Source organism: Molossus molossus, unplaced genomic scaffold, assembly GCF_014108415.1.
Source record: "Molossus molossus isolate mMolMol1 unplaced genomic scaffold, mMolMol1.p scaffold_m16_p_15, whole genome shotgun sequence".
Lineage (NCBI taxonomy): Eukaryota > Metazoa > Chordata > Mammalia > Chiroptera > Molossidae > Molossus > Molossus molossus.
Window position 1 is genome coordinate 76,588,052 of NW_023425350.1, and position 24,610 is coordinate 76,612,661.

Sequence of the window (24,610 nt, forward strand, 5' to 3'; positions counted from 1 at the left end):
ATTCTCCGTCCTGCCTTATTGAAGTTAAGAATCTGAGCTACTAACTGCACTGGCAACTTGTGATGTTTTCTTTCGGTCATGGATGCTCACCTCAGGGTGTGTGTGCGTGTCTGTGGTGCTCACCTCAGGGTGTGTGTGCGTGTCTGTGGTGCTCACCTCAGGGTGTGTGTGCGTGTCTGTGGTGCTCACCTCAGGGTGCGTGTGCGTGTCTGTGGTGCTCGGGTGCTGTGTGATGTGCGTGTCTGTGGTGCTCACCTCATGGTGCGTGTGCATGTCTGGTGCTCAGGTGCTCTGTGATGTGCAGAATGAGTGCACCTGAACATGGGAGTCCTTTCACTACAGAGAGGTTGTGTGCAGGCTTCTCTTTTCAAAGTGATGGGTACAGACATTTTTTGGTAATTGCAAACATTGAGGTCATAAACTAGTTAGTGTACTTCTTGATTTTACTTTTTAAAAATTGATTTTATTTTTTAGAGCAGCTTAGGTTCATAGCAAAATTGAGCAGAAAGTGTAGAATTCCCATATACCCTCTGCCCTTCCCCTTCCCCTACTATCAGTATCTCTGGACAAAGTGGTACATTTGTTACAATAGATGAATCTACATTAAATTATTATAATCACCCAAAGTCCATAGTTTATATTAGGATACCCTCTTGGTCTTGTACATTCTATGGGTTTGGACAAATGAATGGTGACATGTATCCTTTATTATACAGAGTATTTTCACTGCCTTAAAAATCCTTCCTGTTCAGCCCGACCCTCTCAGCCCCTGGCCAGCACTACTCTCTCTGGTACCTTCCAGCTAAAACCCCAGTGTGGAGCTTTTCACATGGCCTTCACTTAGTGATACGCATTTAATTTCCTCCATGTCTTTTCATGGCTTGATAGCTCAGCATTTTACTTTTTGGGAAAAGATTTTTACCCAACCATACCTTTTTTAAAAAAATTCCAATTTTAATGAAAAATTTTTATAATGGAAAACGTAGTAGAAGAGACTCGTGTAATGTCCCCAATACAGCCTTCACTCAGCTTCAGCCTCTACCAGGTCTTTGCCAGTGATTTGATTTGTACACCTAACCACTCCCCCTGCTGGCCTATTTGAAGCCAGTAGCAGACATCATAACATTTTACCTATAAACATTTTTGTATGTAGTTCCAAGTTATTTATTTATTTATTTATTTTTTCTTTATTGATTTTAGAGAGAGATGCAAACATCAATGAGAGAGAACATCAACTGGCCGCCTCTTGCACACCCCACACTGGGGATAGGGCCCACAACCTGGGCATGTGCCCTGACCGAGAATCGAACCAGCAACCTCTTGGTGCATGGGTCAACGCTCTACCACTGAGCTATACCAGCCGGACAGTTCCAAGTTACTTTTAAAAAAGAAAACCACAATACCATCGCATACCTACAACAATTAAACAATAATTTTTAAATACCATCGACTATCGAGGCATGTCATATTTCTGTTATCATGAATGTCAAGAGACATGCATAAATACATGTGCACGTACATTGATGTGTCAGTGTGTACATGCTTGTGTTCCAGTTCAATTCAGGTTCATACCAGGCCCAGACATTACAATCATCTGACACATCTGTTAAGTTTCTCTTATCTTTAGGTTCTCTCTCCTTCTCTTTTTCTTTAATTTTTGTTCACCTTTAATTTCTGAATTTTGATTACTTTATCCCCTTATGTTGTTGAATATGTAAGGCTGACCTTTGTGTTTCCTGCTAACTGGGAGCTTGAAAGGTTTTATTAGACTCAAGGGTTTTGATTTGCTTGTTTCTGGGGAGAGGCAAGACTTATTCACAGGTGGTGGAGCACTTCTGTCAGGCTACATGATTTCTTCCTGTTGCTCTCTGTGATGTTAATAGCTGTTGGTGAGCACTGTCTAAATACTCTAAATCGTTAGAGTCTTCCAAGTGGCAACTTCTATTTCTGTCCCTCCTTCATATGTGAAACTGTAATTCCTTGAGGAAGAGAAATGTCTCATTAACTATTTGGGCAGGATGAGGTTTTCAGTAAGGTGATCCCGTCTTCCAGAAGTGACTTTTAAAATCATAATTATGAATCATGGATTTTAATGTATATGGTGTATTTCAGTCCACTTGTGCTTGGTGGGAGTTTATTCAAGTTGATGACTAAGTGCCCTTCACATGACCCTAGAACTTTGATACCTTCCTTGCCTTCTGGTATGGCAAGGTATTTCAAGTTCACCTGGCACATTTCCTGCCTAGTTCTGTTTTCCACCATTTCTTCAAGGAGCCTGATGTTTAGAGACCATAGTCCGGGTGCTAGAGGAGCTTGTTGTCCATTGTTTCTAAGCCTCGTCAGTAGACAGAGCTTAGAAGTTTACCTTTAAAAGTTTTGTGTTTTGTTTTTTTTTAATTGATTTTAGAGCAAGGAAGGGAGGGAGGGAGAGAAAGAGAGCGAGAGAAACATCGATGTGAGAGAGACGCATTAATTGGTTGCCTCCCGCACCTGCAACTGAGAATTGACTCCACAACCCTTTGGTCTGCAGGCCAACGCTCTAACTGTTGAGCCAAACTGGGCAGGGCTATCCTTTAATTTTTAAATAAAAATATAAACAAATATGTAAATATTTTTATCTCCCTCTTTCTTGGCTTTTTATTTAACAGTGTGTTAGGAGCCCACTCTGTAGGATGATATATATTCCTCATTTGTCTGCTTCTGCATTTCCAATTTGACCATGCATGCTACTCTGTCATGTGGCACTCCCACCCACGGTTTATTGTCTGCCCCTCGTGGTGGGCATTTGGGTTTTTTCTAGTCGTACGGTACTTACAGGGACTTATCTTTTTGTATTTGTCAGTGTCTATGGGGAAGCATTCTAGAGGTGGGGTTGCTGAGTCAGAGAGTAAATGCGTGTGAATTTTGCTAGGTATTGCCATATGTCCCTTCTGATGGGAATTATCTATTCTTCTCCCTAGCCATTTATTTTAGTATCTAATTATCTATTCTTCTCCCTAGCCATTTTTTATATATTTGAGATACCAACTTGTTATCTGTTGTATGTTTCAGATATTTGATTCCAGTCTGACCATGCAGTAGCTTTTCTTAAACATTTCTATATAATCAAATATGTTAACCTCTTACTTTATTGCTTCTTGATTTTGAGTCATAATTAGGGATGTTTCCCTCTTTGAGGTTATAGACAAATGCACCTGTGCTTTCTGCTACTAATTTTATGGTTTCATGGCTTGTAGTGAAGAGTATGAGGAGAGGATCCGTCTTCTCCTTTTCCATATGCTGCTCATTGTCCCAGCACACTGGTCAGACACCACGTCTCCACACTGGTTTCGGTGGCTGCCTCCAGAGTGCATGGTTCCCGAGTGTGGTTGGGTCACTGATTTCCCGTTTTGTTCATCAGTCTGCCTGTTCACGAGCCAACACCTGTTTCAGTTACAAAGACTTTATAGTGAAAGCATTTGATCCTAGTATCTTTTTGATGGTTTGCGTATTGGGATCGAAGGGAAATGATAGTCATATTCAGGGTGCGTTTTTCCTCAAGCTTACTTTGTCTCCACTGCATAGACATCATGCTGAATGAACCAACCTTCTTAATTGTTGTTTTGCTTGTAATTGGTACGATATGATGGTAAGCAAATTGGAAGATCACTGTGCGCTCTCTTATGCGTTACTCATGTACAAGTTGTGTACACAGCACTGTGAGCTCTCTTATGCGTTACTCACGTACAAGTTGTGTACACAGCATAGTAGTCACTGCCATCATGATATGGCTTCAGAAATTAAGTTCAAATGAATCACTATAATGAATGCAAACCCATTTTTTTTTTATCCTCATCTGAGAACTTTTTTTTTTTTTTTTGCATTTATCTTCAGGTAGAGCAGGAGGGAGAGAGAGAGAAACATCGACTGGTTGCACCCACAACCCCAACCAGGGCCGGGGACAAATTGCAACTGAAGTACGTGCCCTTAGTGGGAACCGAACCCGGGACTCTCTGGTCCACAGGCCAACGCTCTAACCGCTGAGCCAAACCGGCCAGGGTGCAAACCCCCTTTTAAACTTTTGAAAGCTATGGGTCAGAGGGAAATATGTAAGGTGAGAGAAGGGTTCCCATTAGGCAGTGGCGGCGTTGGTGGGAGACAGGCGGGCGCACACTCTCACAGAGCTTCTTGTTCTGTCGTCCTGACGGTTTCAGTTTATGCTCCCTCACATGCTGAGAACCAGCATCAAAAGTGTTCACAGGGAAGGGCTCAGAATACGTTGGTCAGCGTAAGGCTCGGACGCCAGTATGCCTCAGGGCACCTGTTCTCTGGACGGCCTAGGCCAGAGGGAAAGCGCTCGGTGCTAGGTGACATGCAGCGCTTTCCTGTCTCTAGGTCAGGAGGCTCAGCAGTTTCACAGGTTCAGGAATTTTGCTCAAATATATATATTTGAAATATAGTACGTTGCTCCCATCTTAAAACATTCTGGTATTTCTTTCTCTGTCCCCGCCCCCTTCTCAGTTGTGTGCAGTAGAAGCTGCTTGTCTCCTGCAGCGGCATCTGGTCGTGTGCGGGCAGCGGCAGCAAGCTGTTCTTAAAGGTGTTTCAATGTCCACAACTTTGAGAACTACGTAAAACTGGATTGACTTCACATGGTGAAGGTGCTAAGCTCGGTACATCCCGGAATCTGTGCATTAGAAAGAACTCATTTGGAAATGGCTCATTTAATGCTTTATCTACCAGACAGATAAACTATCGTTTAATAGTTTAATGGGGAAGTTATTACTGACAACCACCTCCTAGCACTCTGTCTTGAACTCCAGAGCTGGTTCTCTTTGTGTCATAGTAGCGTGTGTGTCCAGAGTTAGACCTCAGCTCTAAAGGAACCTGGAGGGCCTGGCCCATTGTAGGAGCAAGTAAATATTTGAATGAACCTGTTTGGTATTCTTTGTTGAATGAATGTGTCAGGAGGGCTGTGACTTAGCCATGAGAACCGGTTGGAGGACTAGAAAGCTTGTGAAGCTTAAAATTGTTTTACAGGAGCTTTTACCCACTGTGAGGACTGTGTGCTATAAACTTTCAGATGGGTACATGTAAACATTGGTTTACCTTCCGTTTTAGTTGTAAGTAAATATAAGACACACTCTGGGGAAGCTAGGTCTCAGGAGAAGGAAGTCACGTGGAGTTCTTCACACAGGCAGCGTATTGTTACTTTTCCCACCTTGACATACATGAAGTGGGGGATATTCTGCATCCAGACACAGGGAAAAAGAATAGCTTAGTTATCCGAAGGCCTTCCTGACTTCTCGTATTTTTCTAGGCATGTTTGCCACAGTTGCTGGGATTTCTCAGCGAGCTCCGGTGCACTGGTCAGAGAATGTGATTGGGGCGGCCATCTGCTTCCCCTATGTCCTAGCGCTCGATGACGAATTCATCACAGTTCACAGCATGTTGGATCAGCAGCAAAAGCAGACCCTGCCCTTTAAAGAAGGCCACATTCTACAGGATTTTGAAGGTACAGTTTACATAGAAATCTTAACAAAATTTAGTTATAAACTCATTTATAACACTTCCTCAGTACATGCTATTAAGGGCCCGTTAGGAACCAGGCTTGATGCTGAGCAGAGCAGATGCACAGATGATGGTAACACACTCTCTGCACTTCAGGGCCTCCGGAGTTAATGGGGAGAGAGACATTTGAACAATAGCTACAGCTTGATAGAAGTAAATAAGGACAATTGGGAGAGCAGAGGAGGACCTATTTCCTAGATATCAGGGAGGGCTTCCTGAAGGATGTGGTATTTGAGCCAAACCTTTACAGGTGAGTAGGAGTCAGTGAGGCGGTGTGAAAGAACCGTTAGGTAGAGAGCACGGTGCATGCACACCTGCTGTGGCACGAGCCCTGCACTTAGGCCACACAGCAGCTCATTGTGACTGCTGCAAGGCATGTGAGGAGGTGGGGGTCATATGGGGAGACCAGGGCAGTCAGGGAGAGACTGCTGCTGCTGTCAGTGGTAAGCCAGGGGACAGAGTTATTTTACTTCTAGATTTTATTCGAATGTTTTTAAACATACTGAAAAGTTGAGAGAAAAACGAAGTGAACCACTGCACACCATCCACCTAGATGTAACCCTTGTGAACGCCAGAAAGAAGTGAAAGACCACGCAGCACTTAATCTGTGATACCTCAAACATGTGTTTGCTAAGAACAGGGCATGTTCCTACGTAGCCACAAAGCCCTTCACACTTTTGAAATGAGCTCTAATGTCCTGCCCGTGTTCAGATTTACCCAGTTGCCCTAAGAATATGTCTTATGACCTTTTCTTCAAGCCAGGAAGTAATCTAGATGTATGCATTATGTTTGCCATTTGAGGGCCTTAGCTCAGCAAACATTGCCCTTCCTTTCTGAGAGGCTAGGGATATGAACTTACTAAGACTCAGTCACCACATTAAGCCCCTCAGCTTCCAGTTGGGGGCCCTGACATGTGCCTCAGAGAGCACATTCCACAACGGTGCTATGGTGCTATGTACATTGGGTGCTGGAGGTGGGATGGGGTCACGGACTCCGAGAGGCTGATGTTCCCTAGGTGGGAACAAGGGGGGCTTCATGGGGAAAGGGACATCAGCTCAGAGAAGGGGCAGAATCTCACCTGAGTATGAGAAAAATTGCTTTGGCTATGATCATAGAAGACAGATAATCCAGAAAAGAGCAGAGCAGGAGGACCAGGAAGGAGAGGTGGTGACGATCCGGGTGAGGGAGACGAGGGCTGGTCGAACCAGGCAGTGGGCCGGAGTGGAAACGGCCGCAGGTGAGAGGAGCTGAGGGAGCAGCAGAGGCTTGGCTGACTCTGAACTCTCCTTCAGACAGAGCAGACCGTGCCACTGTCCCTGTGTACAGAGGATAGTTTGCTTAAAAAGTGTCTCCAGAAGGGAGCAGAACTCACTCTATACATTTTTTTTATTTTTATTATCCTTACCCAAGGACATTTTTCCATTTTTTTTGTTCAGATTGTGTGGGAGGGAGAGAGAGGAACAGAGAGAGAGAGCGAAACATCGACATGAAAGGGACACATCAAGTGGCTGCCACCCGCACAACCAACCAGGGCCAGGGACAAACTGCAACCGAGGTATGCACCCTTAGCAGGAACCAAACCTGGGTCTCTCTGGACCGCAGGCCAATGCTCTAACCGCTGAGGCAAACTGGCCAGGGCTATACATTTTTTTCTTGATTTTTTTTTACTTTATTGATTTTTTAGAGACGAAAGGAGAGGGAGAGAGATAGAAACATTGATGAGCGAGAACATCGATTGGCTGCCTCCTGCATGCCCCGCACTGGGGATTTGGCCCACAACCTGGGCATGTGCCCTGACTGGGAATCAAACCAGCAACCTTTCGGTGCATGGGTCAATGCTCCAGCACTGAGCCACACTGGTTGGGCAGAACTCACTTTAAAAGCTTCATACTGGGCCCTGACCGGGTGGCTCAGTTGATTGCAGTGTCATCCGTACACCAAAAGGTTGTGGGTTCGATCCCTGGTTGGAGCACCTGAGAGGCACTGATTGATGTTTCTCTCTCTCCCTGCCCCCTCTCTCTTCTTCTCTCTATAAATATCAATAAATATATTTTTGCGTGAGGATTAAAAAAAAAACAGTTTCATATTGGGAGCTGGTCTTGGATTATAGTTCTGACTGTAGGGTGGATGCCTGTGCAAGGGCCCCAGGTGAAATGAGGGTGATAGTGCTGACCACCGGTAAGGCTAGCTCACAGCCTTGTGGGGAACTGAGTAAGGGGCTGCCAGATGTGGAGGTGTGTGTATGGCAGATGAGGGTGAAATACTGTCTCATGGTTCAGAAACTTGTGTTATAATCTTAGTTTCCTGTAAACTAACTAACATGGAGAGAAAATGTTTAAACTTTTATATGAGGTACATCATAATTCTCATTGATAATTTTCATAACTGACCTCTACAACCTCGTTGGACTAGATATTGGTGTCTACTCAGCTGGTTTTAAATTTATCAGCACTTTCAAATTAAAAACCACAAAAAAAGCATATTTTATACTTTGGACATGTAATGTTAAGAGTTTGCACTTTGCTGACATTTGAAAGTATGGGATGGAGAAAAGAGAGGAATTATAGTTTACATTTTTTGTAGGAATTCTATGTTGGGACAGCGCTGATGAAATTGATCCATAAGTCGGACCAGGATCCCGTTTGGGGGGAACAATGTGTTGTCTTCTTCTTTCCAACTGTGTTGCTTTCTTCCCAGGAAGAGTGATTGTTGCCACAAGTAAAGGGGTTTACATCTTGGTTCCATTACCTCTGGAAAAACAGATACAGGATCTTCTATCCAGCCACAGAGTGGAGGAGGCCTTGGTTTTAGCAAAAGGAGCCCGGAGGAACATTCCAAAGGAAAAGTTTCAGGTGTGTAGTTAGCTGGTCACGAAAGCATTAAATTTAACCCATGTGCAGGCCCTTCCTGCACACCAGACCTTGCAAGCTGCTTGCATATCTCTTCCTGAACTTTCTCAGCATATCCACCTTGTGCAGGTGAAGAAACAGGTTGCAGAGCAGCTGGCTGGACTGACGTGGCCGCTGAATGGCCAGGTCGGGTTGCGAGCCTCTGACTTCCATGCTCAATGTGCCACATCGTACTTCTAATCAACTTCTTCCTTCAGCACACTCTCAGAGAAGAATCGGGGGCAAAGTTCTTAAAAGCCAAAAGAGTAACATCAGGTTAATTTGTTTCCTAATTTAGAATTTGTATTTGTTGGGATGGGATTGAATTGTAAAAGTTTAGATATATATTATCTACAGGAAAAGCATTGTTAGCCATACTGATAACCATCTTTTATTGCAGGAATCCATCAAATTAATTTCCTTAGGTGAAATTTTTAGTGCATTTAAGAAATAGTAATGCACTTGGTACAATAGATATCATGGATATAATAATCACAGATTAGTCTTTTGTCTGATTAGATCAAGTTCCCTAAAAATCGCTACTTGATCAGCTGTCAGGTTAGTTCAGGTTACTCTGTGTCATTGAGAGAGAGAGAGTGTGTGATTTGGGTGTGTGTACATTCGTGTGAATGTCGATCATTAAAGTTCTCGTGAATTAAGAATAATCCCTCGATTATTACAGATGGATCAGATTTGCACATGACATTGTGATTGTTGTGGAATGAAATCATGCTTTTTGGCCTCAGTTGCTTTATGTGGAATGAAAAAGGTGGATTCTGAAAGTGAGAGACAGGATGTATACTTCATGATCATGGGGTGTGAAAGAGGGTGTCTTCTATATTAAATATTGATAAACCTCTTCCTGGTTTTTTAAAGTAAGACCTATCTATTGGCACTCAGCAGGGGGCAGCAAAAGCATAAAGGAGACAGCTGCTCAGGGCCTGCTGTGTGGGAGCATAGACCTCTCTGTGCTTTCCTTACACCTCCAGCTAGTGTGGGGTGGCCTGCTGAGGGGTGCAGCCAGCGCACCCAGGGTCTGAGGCCGCCCTGCCAGGCTTGCTCTCAGCCCTCTCTCCTGCAGAGTCGGGCCCGTGCGCTGCCGTCTAGACATGGCAGATGGCTAGACAGGCCACATGTTGTGGTCCCCCTCCTTGCACTCACACACATGCACCCTTTAAGTCTGTAACATTTTCTTAAAGAACCTTTCAATGTTCTTTGTCTGTTTTTTGCTTTTTCTCCTCTCTTTTTGCCAAGAGTAGACGTATGCAGTGAGTATTAGAGAATATTACTAGTCGTCTTGCTCTCTGACCTGAAATCTCAGTTGGCGTTTTTCCTTTCTAATATGCTCTCTGCCTTCTCCCCGTTGCTCCAAATACATATGCCCAGCCCTGGAAACACAGCCACAGAATGACCTCAGATTCGGCCCTTATTCTCAGTGCCCATTGCTACAGCTGGTGCGCAGACCCTTCTGTTTCCCTGGATGATTTTGGCAGCCTGCCTCATGTGTGTCACTCCATCCTCCATGCCACTACTGGGATGCTATTTCTAAAATATAGACCACATCTTTGCATAAAATACGTCAGTGGGGGCCCATTGCCTACGGTAAGCTCTACGCCCTGAAGGAGCGTCATGTTCGGCCCAGCCCACTTCTCTTCTGCTCCATTCTGTCACCCCTGTGAAACATGCTTGAACCCTGCATCTCACCTCAAAGGGAGGGGGACATGGGAACTTACAACTTCTGAGCCCTGCAATGTGCAAGCGCTCTGAGAGGCATTTTAAAACATGTTTAGCCCTGGCCAGTTTGGCTTAGCGGTTAGAGCGTCAGCCTGCGGTCTGGAGAGACCCAGGTTCGGTTCCCGCTAAGGGCATGTACCTCGGTTGCAGTTTGTCCCCAGCCCTGGTTGGGTCGTGCGGGTGGCAACCACTCGATGTGTCCCTTTCACGTCGATGTTTCTCTCTCTCTCTTCCTCTCTCTCCCTCCCACTCCATCTGAACAACAACAACAACAAAAAACATGTTTAAATCCTCTAAACAATGAAAACATAACCAGTACCAGTATGCAGAGACAGAAAGACATGATGGTCGCTTGCTTCCGGACACATGGTGCTAAAATCGGAGCCCTGGCACCTGGCCTGCCCACCACGTGGACAGCGTGCACACTCACACGCCTCCCCACGCTCCCCTCACTATCACTGGAGCCACTTCCCTCCTCGATGAAGCACTATCTCGATACCTCGCCTGTTCTCTGAATCCTTCCCGGTCATCCAGGCAGATCAGGTACCTCCTGTGTGCTCCTACGGTTACACATGTTGACATTTAATACACACCCGCTTACTCCTCAGCTCCACGCGTTCCATAGATTGACATTTCACCATTTTGCCCTGTTCTCTTCATTTAAAGCAAGTATTGGTTTTGTTTCACTGAGTTCTGAACAAGGGAGGGATTTATCAGAAGTTTAACTGTGGGACTGGGATTAAAGGAATATTTCTTCGAGAGATCCAAAGAGATCTACAGAGAATGTAGACCATTAAGAAGGCCTGACTTAAATTATATTAACGTCTAGGATGCTATAAAGAAAGAGGCACTGAGGAGACAGAGGTTTGTGTAAAAACGTTTTCTTGATTTGTGTCATGTGCTCTGGATGGTGCTCACATCTAAACTTGGACGCTGACACCTGTCTTTCTTTACAGGTGATGTACAGAAGGGTTCTGCAGCAGGCGGGGTTTATACACTTTGCACAACTTCAGTTCCTGGAAGCCAAAGAGCTCTTCAGGTAATTTGAGGTGCTGGTGGCCGACTTCCCTGTCCCTCTGGCTCGGCCTGCATCCCAGCTGGGATGCTGTGGAGGTGCCGCCGAGGTTGTGCTGTGCCCGGCAGGGACTGGTGAGGCCACCGGTGCCCATCCCCCTGACTCCCCGCCCCCTTGGCCTTAGTTGAACTGTCTTGTATTTTAAGGAGGGTGGGGCTGATGCGGGGCATCCATGACAGTCCTGTGTGGAGAGGAGAGGGGAGTTCTAAAGAGTGCATTTGATAACATGGTGGGGTTTTAGGAAAATCCTATTCACTTTTCCTTTTCTCCAGATTTCATAAGCTGTGAGTTTAGAAAAAGAGCAGGTACTTTTGGGAGGACTTAGGAAAATGATTCTTCTTCTAAAGACTGTGTAAATGGCCTGCTTGTAGGTGGCTCTCTCTGGAAGTTGAGTTTCTCCTGTGGAGGTTCCCAGGCATCATGAACAGCCCCGGGCCCACTGGCGGTCTTGCCCCTCCTCTGGCCCACTCCCGTCTCACCTGTCCTCCCAGCTGCCCTTCCTCTCACGCTGTGCTCAGCGCGCTTTGTGGGAGATTAGGTTAAACCTGCTGCCGTTGTCTAAATACCCCACTCAAGCCCTGCCTGTGAGCATGTTTCCAAAATGTGTAACTAGACTAGATTCTGTGCAGTTTGGAGCCACCTAGGAGATCAGCTGTATACGCAGCCTCCAAAGTCCCACTGGAAGCTCGGTCCCTGCCGTAGCAGAGCGCCACCCGCAGCTGCTGTCAGCACCGTTCCGGAGGGTGTTTGCAGTGTGCCCATACTGCAGACACCCACCAGGCCCTGCTCCCTTGCTCTGCCTCCACATTGGTTGTAGAAGAGAGTCTGGGTCCAGAAGGAATTACGCATGAGTCATGGTGCCCTCTGTACCGTTTGCTTACGGAAATTCTGTGCTGTTAACATCTGCTCCTGGAAGATAGGAGCTTGGGGTCTCACTGGACACGTTGTCCCTGAGGCCAAGCGTCTTTTCTGTCCTGTGTTGCCCTGTCCCTGCGGACTGCAGACCTCCTCACTGGCTGCCTCTCCAGACCTCACCTTCTCCTGAGTTAATTCAAAGTACAAGGTGAATGGTGTCACCAAGCATTGCTGGAGCAGCTCACTGAGTTTGTGAGAGTAAATGCAGGCCATGTCGGTTGTTAAGACTTTGTCAGTTCCTATACTTTGTTCTTCGGCCTCTCTGTAGCTGACCTTTTATGTCAGCTGCTGCTCAGCTTCCGTCAGTGACTGAGAAATGGAGGTTTGAGGAAGACGCTCCCGAGGCCAGTGTGGTCCACCTGCCTCCTGTGCCCGCGGCAGACCTGCCAGTGCTCATGCTTGTTTTTCTCATCGATCTGGGACCTGCCCTGAGTCCTCCTCAGTGTGGGCTGACTCATCACGGCTGGCGCCAGGGCAGCACCTGTCATCTTCTGTCTGTGGACACGTGTGCGGCCTGTTGGTGCCCAGGCGGGCCCAGCGTGAGAGCTGGGCGCGGGAGGACAGCACCCTGCTCTGGCAGCTGCGTGCAGGCCACGTGGACAGGTGCCGCTGAACAGTGGGCAGGCAGGGCGGTGCGGGCGGGCTGACCTCGAGGTGTCCTGCACTTTAAATGATGCGCAGAGCTTCCCAAATGGTGAACCATACTTCACGCCAGGGTTCTCGCCTGGTACTGTCAACAGTTTGGGATGCACCATAGGCTGTCACAGCAGCCCTGGCCTCTACCTGCTAGGTGCCAGCAGCACCCTCCACTCGTGACAAAAATATCTCAGCATCGCCACATGTCCCCCAGGCAGCCACACTGCCTTCCCTGGCAAGCACGGCTTCAGACAGAGCGACACCCTGGAGATGGGCGCGCGTGTGAGAGGCGGAGCAGTGCGCGGGGCTGAGTGCCGGCGTGGGCGGGAGGCGGAGGGACGGCGGGCGAGGGGTCAGGCAGTGTGGAGCCTGCCGGGTCTCGAAGGCCATGCTGAGAGACTGGTGTCCGTTGTGGGCAGTGCAGAAGCACTGGGGGCGGGTGAGGAGCAGGGCAGCGGGGAGGAGACCTGCGCAGGAAGCCGGGGGGGAGGGGGCAGAGCGGTGCCGGTACAGGCGGGTCGATCACTGGGCCTCCAAACCCCTGGGGTGTCTGCAGAGCTCTGCTCTTTCCTCCAGAGGGTTCCCACAGGCTGTGGTCCTGGGCCCGGGCTGAGATCACAGCTGGTGCTAGTGCTGCTGCTGGTGCTGCTGCTGACTGTTCCCACTGCGGACAGGACTCCCAGGCCGGAGGGAGGTGACGGGAGGGGGAGCAGCAGTGCAGTAGAGGTGGGGTGTTGCTGGAGGGGCTTCTTGGGCCCCACGAGGTCAGGGTGCTGTGCTGGCCCCGGGAGCTGCTCTGAGATGTTGCCGGGACTCACGGGGAAACGACCCAGAGTGCCCTGCGTCTTCCGCTGCAGGCCTTTGAGGAGACTAGGTGGTGGTCTGCAGGTCCCTTCTTGATGGACTCCTTGGTAGCCTGTGTGTGTTCAGTGCCGGGAAGCCCAGGTTTCAGGGCCTTGACAGGCCATGGTGTTTCCTCACGTTCCTTTGCCTGGTGTCCAGGGAGCTGAGCTGACGGCCTTCAGACGTTCAGAGGTTTCACTTCGATGCGTGCTGTGCGTGCGTCTTCCCTGTGGTCCCTCGGTTCTCTGCAGTCAGGCAGTGAGGGAGCTGAGCAGTGCTGGTCCACACTTGCAGGTTAGGGCCGTCTCGCTGGCGTGCAGACCAGGTGCAGCTCCCCAGTCCTGTGCACCCGCGCACACCTCAGCGCTGTTTTGTGTGCCTACGTGTGCTCTCTCTTTTTGCTTCATTTAGTTTGACACTGTAATTGCAGAAGCGGCCAGCTTGACGTCCGGGAGCTGATCTCTCTCTACCCCTTCCTGTTGCCCACCTCCTCTTCATTCACACGGTCTCACCCTCCTCTCCACGAGTATGCAGACCTGAACCAGCTGACCCAGGGGGACCAGGAGAAGGTGGCCAAGTGCAAGCACTTCCTCATGAGCTACTTGAATGAAGTCCGCAGCACGGAGGTAGCCAATGGCTACAAAGAAGAGGTGGACACGGCCCTGCTCAAGCTGTACGCGGAGGCCGACCACGACAGTCTGCTGGACCTCCTGGTCACCGAGAACGCCTGCCTCCTGACGGACAGCGCTGCCTGGCTGGAGAAGCACAAAAAGTGAGTGTTCTCGTCCACGTGCAGCCGGGCTTCACGCCTCGCCCTTGCCCGCTGGGGGAGACCCTGTGACACTCGTGAAGCCTGGGGGTTGGAGTTGCCAAGACATCGCTGAAGGGACTGCCTTGAAATCGTAGTCACAGCCCAGCGCCCCTGCGGGTGGATCACTACCATTTGGGGCGAATCGTGGCCTTGTCGGTAACTGAAGTGATCCTTGGGTTGCCTCCGTGCTCCCTCTAGGATTTGCTGTGGGAGACGCCAGGTGCTGATGTAATTGATAGTGCATGTTAGCCCCTGATACCCACTGTGAATGGATAGACAGACACCTGGATAAATAGATAACGGGGGGGGGGGGCTTCTTGATCTTGTTGATAAGAGGTTATGTGCACAGGTGTGCAGGTGGCCACCCCCTTGTTTGTGCGCGAGGGCAGGTGATCCACAGTGATGACTGGATGAGAGCTGGCAGCTTCCTCGTGCTGGCAGGTGGTTGAGTGTCGAACCTTCTGGGCCTCAGGTTTTTCTTTAAAAATGTTAGGTGACTGCTAAAATCCAGTTAGCAATAAGATTCTTTGTCTGTGTTTTTTGTTATGTATTTGAAATGTCAAACGTGCTGATGAAATCTCACAGGGACCATGGTGATTACTTTGCTTGATCCTGTTCAGATGCCACAACAGAGCCTGCTGGCTCTTCCGGCAGCTCCTTCAGAGTCTGGGCTGCCTGTGGAGCGACTCCTTTTGGTTAGGGCCAGAAAACACGCTGACACCTCGCGGTAGTCACCGGGGATGGTAGTGCCTGGAGACTCAGCATGACTCTCTGAACGGTCAATGGAAAGAGGAGGGTTCCAGCAAACAGTTTGATACTTCAGGAGTTTTCTCTTTGAGGGAAGAAATCTGATACCTCCTGGGTCCCTTGCTCCAGTCACCTGCGGGGGAGGAAGGGGACCAGGAGTGGGACCATCTGCTGAACTTGGAAGGGTGGTCGTGGCTTACTGCCCAGGCAATGCCAAAGTCATTGCTAACCCTTTCTGATTACACACGAGGACATGGAGGGCTGGGAAGGTCATCTACAAGGAATGAAGCCTGTATAGAAACTCGTGTCCTTGAACTCTGGGCGGCCTCCCCCAGGGCGTTCCTGCTGTCCTGTCTCTGATGCGGGGACCCTGTTAGTTGCTCATGTGCTGACTCCTACCCCTTCTTTCAGGAAGCATACCTTCCAAATCGTGTTTAATATGGGTTAAAAAGGCTAACTGAAGAGATATGGAATTATAGTCCTATTTGAAGCAAATTGTAAAGCAACTTCAAATGTGATTTTCCTTAGTAAAGTTATAGTTTTATTTGTCAGCTTATCTTAGACTTAAATGTGATTTTCTTTGGAAATTAATATGGCATACTTTATTTTTTAATTCTTACCTAAAGTATGTTTAGAGAGAGAGGAAGGAAGAGAGAGAGAGAAGAGAAGAAACATCGATGTGAGAGAGAAACATTGATCGGCTGGCTGCCCCCCCCCGCCCCCAGCATGCGGTCCACTGGGGATGGAACCCTCAACCTGGGTATGCGGCCTACCGGGAATTGAACCTGCAACCTTTTGGTGTACAGGACGATGCTCCAACCAACTGAGCCACCCAGCCAGGGCGATAAGGCATATGTTTTAATATCATAAGTAAATAAGCAGAAAAGAGGATCTTTTTGTTGCTTATAACTTGTTGAACTCTGAGTTGTGTAGAATACAGGGTTCGGGGCACCGAGGCCAGCGGGTATTACTGTGTGGGTGCCGCCACAGAAGCGGGGAGGGGCCTGACCACGTTGTTCTCTTGCAGGTACTTTGCACTTGGACTGCTCTACCATTACAACGGCCAGGATGCGGCTGCAGTTCAGGTTCGTTCAGAAGCATGTTAATATTGTTTAAAAACCGATACCACTCACCTTAGTGTTGCTTAAAAACATCACAAATTGACAGAGAACGCTTTTGCCTAATCTATAAGGTTTTTTAAAGAACAAAATTAAATGTTTTTAGAGAGAGAATTCTTCGAGAAATGTTGGCCAGGAGTTTTTTCTTTCTCATTACATCTCTTATTTTTTAAATTCTTACCCGAGGTTATTTTTCCATTTATCTTCAGACAGAGTGTGAGGGAGGTACGGAGAGAGGGAGAGAGAGAGACATTGATTGTCTGCCTCCTTCACAACCCTAACCAGGGCCGCAACCAAGGTACGTGCCCTTGACCAGAATTGAACCCAAGACTTTCTGGTCCACGGGCCGGTGCTCTAACCACTGAGAAAAACTGTCCAGGGCTCCTTGCATCTCTTTAAAAAATATTATCAAGGTTGAGTTTTTTGAAAATCGAGGAAATAAAAATATGATTTCTTATTGAGGCACCAGACATACAACATCACTGTTTGTCAGAAAATTAAAACTGGGGATAACAGTTTGCTTTATAGTTCCCTAATGTTAATAGATTTATGATATTAATGACTATTAAGGATAGTAACTGTTGCCAGAGATCTGGGCAAACTATTACCCCATGTTATCGGTAACAGAACTAAAGCTGATCAAGGCCGGGTTCAAGCCACTGGCCAGTGGCAGAGCTGGGTTCAGAGCCGGAGCTGCAGGTGGCCTGGCCGGGATGCGGGCCTGAGTCGCGTGGCTCCCAGGCTTAGTCTTGTCTCTCATCTGGCATCTGCAGCCTGTGGCTGACCTCATCTCATGCTCTGGGGAGACTGGCCCCTTGCGTTCGCTGGCGTCCACGAGGATTGCTTGGCCTCAGGCTTTCCGCATGTGCTGTCGTCTGTTTGCTTTGTGAGCAGCCAGGACCATCAGGGCTGCTTGCCCAGCTCGAGTCAGCTTCGCGTTTGCTTAGACTGTTGTGGTGACATCAGTGCAGAATAGACAAAGAGAGAAGTGGGCTCCCATCAGCAGGCACGCGATGGTAAGAGTAGATTTGGGTGTCAAAGATAAATTTTTTAATTTTTACATCACATAACTCTAAGAATTACAGCTTGATGTAAGTGTAAAAATACTAGCAGAGGTCTATATAGAGATATTTGCAAAATTGAAATAATATGAAATACATCTTAGTATATGACAGAATTCCACTGTTTTTAAAACATTTTAATGTGTGTGTGTGATTAGATTATTTGGTTTGGGCAATTCAGTGATGCAGAAGCTAGCACCATAAAAATGTCGGCTTGCAGATCGTCAGAATCAGGGAGCTGGTGCTGCCTGGCCCACTCCTTGGGCATCTTGCTGGTGGCGTGGCTCAGAGGTGCAGCGCCGTGGAGAGGCGGCTGAGGTACCGCGGGTGATACAGAGACCCGGCTCTCCGCAGCCTCCGTCTCCTCTGCCCCGGGACACGGCCTCGCCCCAGGTTCTGGGAGTAAGCTTCAGCGTACATAGCAGGGACGTCCCTGGATGAAATGGCAGAGGCTTTTGATTGCTTGTCTAATGAGACCTTGTGCAAAGACTGTCAGGGCACTAGGGGACAGAATCAAAGTTTTCGAAAGCGTAGTCTTTACCACAGTTGGAAAAGGACCTCAGAATGAAGAATTCCTGAGATGGAGAAAGTGGCAACAGCCTTGCGGTGGACCTTCGCGCCCACTGTGGTCTGTGCTCCTGCGACAGCTCTGAGGGGCACAGCCCGGTGCTTTGTTCCTCGGTTTCCTGGACCGTCTTCCACATTTCTCTCTTTCTCTGGAAAAACTTAAATTTGATTTAAGTATTTAAAATTTAGCCCTGGCTGGTTTGGCTCAGCAGTTAGAGCGTCGGCCTGCAGTCCGGAGAGACCTGGGTTCGGTTCCCGCTAAGGGCACGTATCTCGGTTGCAGTTTGTCCCCGGCCCTGGTCAGTCGTGTGGGTGGCAGCCACTCGATGTGTCCCTTTACATCGATGTTTCTCTCTCTCTCTCTGTTCCTCTCTCTCCCTCCCACTCTAACCTGAACAAAAAATGGAAAAATGTCCTCGAGTGAGGATAAAAAAAATAAATAAATAAAATAAAATTTGTTGCTACGTTCAAGTATTAACAGGCGAAGTAAACATACGCCCTTTCTCAGCTGATTGCAGACGGTGTGTAAGCTTTCATGTCTTTTTCCTGTTGCTGCTTCGCAGCTGTGGGTGAACATCGTGAACGGGGATCTTCACGACGCCACACGCGCAGACCTGTACGAGTATGTCGTGGACTTCCTCACCTGCAGCTCGGACCAGGCGCTGGTGTGGAAGTACGCCAACTGGGCCTTGCAGAGGAGTGAGGAGGTTTGTGCTTTGTCAGTGCACCGGAGGTGGGGGTAAGACAGACACAACTGTGGGTTTAGGTGGGTGAGCAGGCTGCGCTTCCAGTGCTCTGTCTTCTTCCTTTGTTCCCCCTTCAATTCGTCCCCATGAGCCTGTGGAAGCCCGGCTCCTGGCAAGCTCCTCATTTCAGTGCTTTGGAGATGCAGTCAGTGTTCAGCATCCTGCCTGGGATGGGCCGCCTTTATAGAAAAGTAAGAAACCTCACTAGCCCTCATTCTCGGCATCTTTTGAAAAAGGTGGTTTGGGAGCCGCCACCCCTAACTAAGGCTGCTATCTTTGTTTTCTGTGGACTGGAGCAGGAGCTGGTGGTTGCTCTGCAGGGCTGGGTGCCAGGCCTGGGCCACCCCAGGCACACTGCTGCCCCGTTGGCTTCTATCGCCTGTGCTGGGGAAGTCATGGGTCTGGAGGAGGGAGGCTGAGAAAGGACATCACTGAGAAAACCTCTGTGGGCTGTTGATTCTAAAGGGAACAGCGTGCTTAGGACAGAGGGTCAGATCCTTAGCAAAGCCCCAGAGACGACTGGGAAAGAGAGAGCATGTCAGTTCTCTCAGTGAAGAATGTCTGCGTTTCCTCAGCTCCCTTTGGAGAGACCAGTTGGTGTTCTGATGCAGTTCCTTGGTCACAAATGCAGTTTCTCCCTCTCTGACATCTGAATTGGACTGTGCTGTCCATGGTGCTGTGGTACCTGGAGGCTCAGCCCCAGTGCTTGGTGCACGTTTCACACCATCTTTGCTCTGCCTCTGGGCACACGCAGGCCCACTGGCCCGACAGTGCTCACCCCCCATGGAGTGTGTGCAGGCTTTGGGCTGTCCCAGGGCCAGCAGGTGCTCACACACATCCGGCACAGGACGCTCTGTCCCGGACAGTGTCAGTCCCTGACATACTCGTCTCTCAAACATGGCAGCAGCCCCACAGGGTGGGCATTTACAGATGAGGAAACTGAGGCTCAGAGAGCTGGAGAAACTTCCCCAAGATCTTACAGTTGGCAGAGCTGTGCTGTGCTGTTTCTCTGATGTTGGGGTTTGTGGGGTGCGTTTGTGTGTTAGAGCATGCACACGGTGCCCAGGGCAGGTGCAGGCAGATGTACTTCCCTTGGAAGCCAGGATTGCACAGGGGGCCCCAGCAGAGGCCCAGGAGGCAGCCTGGGAGATAAGCACAGAGCAGCTGTTGGTGCTGGAGCTGAGCCCCCTGGGTGTGCAGCACTTGTCTGTTCTTTCTCTTCCTCGTCCTTGTTTGGGATGATCTTAAGATTACAAAGTTTTGCTTCGTGGGTTGTCAAAACCTGCTACCAATAAAAGTTTTATCCTTTAACTTCTGGCCCTTTTAAAAGGAAATCCTCCAGGCTATGAGGATTTCCATAGGCCCAGCAGCCTCTGCTCCCTTGCTGTCTGCTCTTGGTCTCTGTCAGCTACCTGTGCAGGTTCCTGTGTCACCATGTTTCCAACGGTGACTTTACCCACAGCATGAATCTGCAGTGCTCAGGATAAAGGCAGGAAGGGGCTCTGCAAAGCATAATAACTCAGTCACTGCCTTTTCAGCTTGGAGTTCAAGTTTTCACCAAGAGACCTTTGGAGGAGCAGCAGAACAGTTTTAATCCAGACGATATTCTCATTTGCCTTAAGAAGTACCCAAGCGCCCTTGTCAGATACTTGGAACACCTGGTGATGGACAGGAAGCTGCAGGTGAGCACCGCCGAACTAGACCCAGGAGTGCGGGCTGCAGGGCCCCGCACGGGCCAAGAGACGGAACCTGGGGCTGAACTTGGTGGACGGTCCTTGTGCAATGTTTTCTGTCCCCGGCTGCTCAGTCTATGCTGGCTCATGGTCTGCAGGGGAACCGGAGGTCGTGAGAGATGGGAGGAGGGAGGAGCTTCTCTAACCTGTCTCACACGTCCACCCAGCTCCTGTTTTTCTTCTCTATTCTTTCCTTGTTACTTTTCCTAAAGGAAATGAGAGACGTTGCACTTTTTGGAGAATATTTCAATCCTGTGACCCTTACTTCTCAAAATGAGAAGTAACCCTTTTATACTTACCCCATAGATCTTGTTTTATTTTTTTTATTTATTTAAACTTATCTTTATTGTTGAAAGTATTACAAATGTCCCTCCCTTTTTCCCCATTGACACCCCCCTTCCCTGCCTTCACTGCGCGGCTGTCTGAGTCCACGGGTTGTGCATATGTTCATGTAAGTTCATTGGTTGATGTCTTCCCGCCCCCCGACAGCCCGCTCCCCTCTGAGGTTTGTCAGTCACCTTCTCAGTGTTGTGGTTTCAACCCAGCAAATGTATTCAGTTAATTGTTTTTGAGAATCTGCCCAGCTCCCCTCGGCCAGGTCCTGGAACACTGCTGACCAGGGTGCCCCCCAGGCTCCTCCCTTGCGAAAGCCATGTCTGCTTGGCCCCGTTTCCTGCAGAGGGAAGAGTACCACACGCACTTGGCCATCCTCTACCTGGACGAGGTGCTGCAGCGGAGGCCCGGGGCCGGCGGCAAGGACGCAGACCTGACCGAGACCCAGGCGAAGCTGCGACGCCTGCTGCAGAAGTCCGATTCCTACCGGGTCCACTTCCTGATGGGTGAGGGGAGCTCGGAGGTCCGATTCCTGCCGGGTCCACTTCCCGATGGGTGAGGGGAGCTCGGAGGTCCGATTCCTACCGGGTCCACTTCCTGATGGGTGAGGGGAGCTCGGAGGTCCGATTCCTGCCGGGTCCACTTCCTGATGGGCGAGGGGAGCTCGGAGGTCCGATTCCTACCGGGTCCACTTCCTGATGGGCGAGGGGAGCTCAGAGGTCCGATTCCTACCGGGTCCACTTCCTGATGGGCGAGGGGAGCTCGGAGGTCCGATTCTTGCCGGGTCCACTTCCCGATGGGCGAGGGGAGCTCGGAGGTCCGATTCCTACCGGGTCCACTTCCCGATGGGCGAGGGGAGCTCGGAGGTCCGATTCCTACCGAGCCCACTTCCCGATGGGTGAGGGGAGCTCGGAGGTCCGATTCCTGCCGGGTCCACTTCCCGATGGGCGAGGGGAGCTCGGAGGTCCGATTCCTACCGGGTCCACTTCCTGATGGGCGAGGGGAGCTCGGAGGTCCGATTCCTGCCGAGCCCACTTCCTGATGGGTGAGGGGAGCTCGGAGGTCCGATTCCTACCAGGTCCACTTCCTGATGGGTGAGGGGAGCTCGGAGGTCCGATTCCTGCCGGGTCCACTTCCCGATGGGTGAGGGAGCACAGTACATAGCCTTGTTTTCTGAGTGTTTCTCTTACTGACACCTCAGGTAATACTTAGTTGATTTGTTAACATAGACTGCACAGCCAGTAGCACTGTCAGCCAGCCTGACCAACGCCCACCTCACACACCCCTGTTCTCTGTCAGGCCCCTCAGTGCTTAGGAGCACTAGACAGCACTGCGCTTGGGGCCATTTTAAATGCTGGAATCACCAACAGAAAGCACAAAAGCGCAAAACCGTGGCACCTAGTAGACCATGAGAAGCACGCTGCCCAGTAGAGCAGGGCTGCTCGTTTGACCTCGGCTGGGAAGCGGCGTGCTGGTGGCTCACGGCTTTGCCCCTCTGCACACGTCCACAGGTGCTGTCAGGCACCAAGTACTGACCTTGGAGTTCCAGGTGAATTCTGGAGAGGAGGCAAACGTAGGATCTTTGAACAATGAGGGTTGACTGTGTATATTCCAGGTACAGGTGGAATGCATCACGGTGCTTATTCCCGCACAAGCCTGTGAGATACGCCCTCTCGTACCTGATGTTGAGTTGGAGTGAGACGCTCGGAGCAGGCTCCAGCTTGCCCAGCTCGCACGGCCCAGGCAGGACCTGGCTCGCTGTTGCGTGTGGACAGCCCGTGCTCGTGGCCGCAGTCCAGTCAGCCAGCCAGTGCCCATGCGGTGCTCTGCTCAGCGTTCCCACTGTCATTCCGACTGACGTCCTGCTGTGGGCTGCGCAGATCCCTCGATAAAGCTTCCGTGTGGTCGTTTGTGGGTGAATGTTTTTATCAGCCACCTTTCTGGAGCCTGTGTAGTCAGACGTGCACAGAGGATGCAAAGAGATGTGGCTGTATTCTTGTCCTCACTGTGACCAAGGGGCAGATGAGCCTGGAACTCCCCGGCCTGGGAGCCGAGGCCGTGCCGTGGGGGATGGGCAGGGAGAGCCTCCCAGAGGAGATCCTGTTTTGCAGTCGTTGGGAGACGTCTGGGAGCTTGCAGGCAATAGGTCCCCAAGATACTATGGCATAGTACTGCAACTCTGAGACTCCCTCTGTCCCTGGTAGTCAGTGACCTGGGGTGTCCCTGGGCACGCTGCCATAGCAGTTCCTGCCAACCTCCCCTCGAGGCAAGACTCAAACAGGATGAGATGACGGACAGTAAGTGTTGGTCACTACAGGATCTTTCTCAGCCGCCTTTGTGCCTCTGCCTGTTCCTGTCACGTGGCATCCACTTTGTCACTGTTTGCTGACAGCCGTCTGTAGGGTGGGCCGGTGTCTGCAGCTCCAGGATGGTGTGTCACCTCGTGCACTGGCTGAAGGTGCCTGGGCTTCACGTGCAGGATGCCTGCAGTTGGATAGACCGGGGCCGTAGACAGCTGTCCTCAGAGCAGCCTCCCCGTGGGGGGCAGTCACAGCAGTGTCCTGGTTGCAGGGGCGGGGAAGCAAAGGCGCTGGCGCTGAGGCGGGGCCTTGGAGGGCCTGGTGCTCCTCTGCTGGTTCCATTTTACCCAGAACCTGGACCTTTACCTCGCGAGACAAAGGTCTTTAGACTGATGTAGGAATGGATTTTAACATGAACCCCTATTCCTTCCCGTGGAGTATATTTTAAATCGGAATACAGAGGTTCAGCAGATTTATGGGGTGGGGTGGAGTTATGTGCTTTAGTCGTGGACGCTCACTGGGATGATGGGATGTGTGGATTAATTGGGGCCCGACGCTGTGACGCTCAGGGCTTCTCTGGGACCTTCCGAGACATGGGTCATGCGTTTCACTCGTTCTCACGACACTGTTCACAAGCTCCATTCTGAGGCCTGGCTGTCCTGGGAGGCCGTGTCTGCACTCAGCGTTAGTGACACCCAGCTCAATGCGCGGACACGCAAGGGGGCCTCCCTGAGTGGTCTGGTGCCCTGTTGGGAGTGTCTGGGTGGCCAGACGGCTCGCCTCACCCCAGCGGAGAGCACGGGGAGGGCCGCGGTGCGGGGTTGACACCGGGAGGCTCAGGCCCTCGTGCCCTCACAGTGGTTCTGCCCCGCAGAGAGAGTGCAGGGCGCCGGGCTGCCCATGGAGAGGGCCATCCTGCACGGGAAGCTGGAGGAGCACGAGAAGGCCCTGCACACCCTGGTGCACGAGCTGAGGGACTTCCCGGCGGCCGAGGACTACTGCCTGTGGCGCTCCGAGGGCCGGGGCCCCGCCTACCGGCAGCGGCTCTTCCACACGCTGCTGGCCCTGTACCTCGGCCCCAGCCCCTCCGCCCCCAGCCCCTCCACCCCCGAGCTGGCCGTGGCCGCAGTGGACCTCCTGAACCACCACGCCGCCGAGTTTGACGCCGCCCAGGTTCTGCAGCTGCTGCCGGGCACCTGGTCAGTGCAGCTGCTCTGCCCGTTCCTGACGGGGGCCATGAGGGACAGCATCCACAGCAGGAGGACCGCTCAGGTGGCGCTCGGCCTGGCCAAGTCTGAAAACCTGATCTACCAGTACGACAAGGTGAGAGCCTGGCTGTCTTCTCGACCAGGCGGCGTTTCCTTACTGCCTTTCCCCGGGGAAGGTGCCCGTTGTCAGTGTCCTCCCTGCAGCACCGGCACTCGGAGTGCGTGGCCCCACTCACAGGAGCCGGGGTCTGCGCAGAGGCAGCGGGCAGGGGTGTTCTCCCCTTTCGATGCTGATGATCAAGAAAGCGTGTATGCATCGTGTCAGGCACTTTTCTGCTCTTTGCA

The 24,610-nt window shown here is 50.4% G+C and overlaps 1 protein-coding gene across 2 annotated transcripts in view; it reads left to right on the top strand.

Annotated features, from left to right (window-relative positions):
* The window catches only part of TGFBRAP1 (transforming growth factor beta receptor associated protein 1), a 53,779-nt gene that overhangs the window by 25,138 nt on the left and 4,031 nt on the right, over nt 1-24,610 (top strand). For both annotated transcript variants that reach the window (XM_036262558.1, XM_036262557.1), the window contains exons 3-11: nt 5,300-5,494; nt 8,248-8,402; nt 11,129-11,211; nt 14,072-14,413; nt 16,227-16,284; nt 18,509-18,652; nt 20,230-20,373; nt 21,104-21,263; nt 23,932-24,380. In XM_036262558.1, the coding sequence (XP_036118451.1) occupies nt 5,300-5,494; nt 8,248-8,402; nt 11,129-11,211; nt 14,072-14,413; nt 16,227-16,284; nt 18,509-18,652; nt 20,230-20,373; nt 21,104-21,263; nt 23,932-24,380 (1,730 nt within the window). The remainder of the gene's footprint in view (nt 1-5,299; nt 5,495-8,247; nt 8,403-11,128; nt 11,212-14,071; nt 14,414-16,226; nt 16,285-18,508; nt 18,653-20,229; nt 20,374-21,103; nt 21,264-23,931; nt 24,381-24,610) is intronic.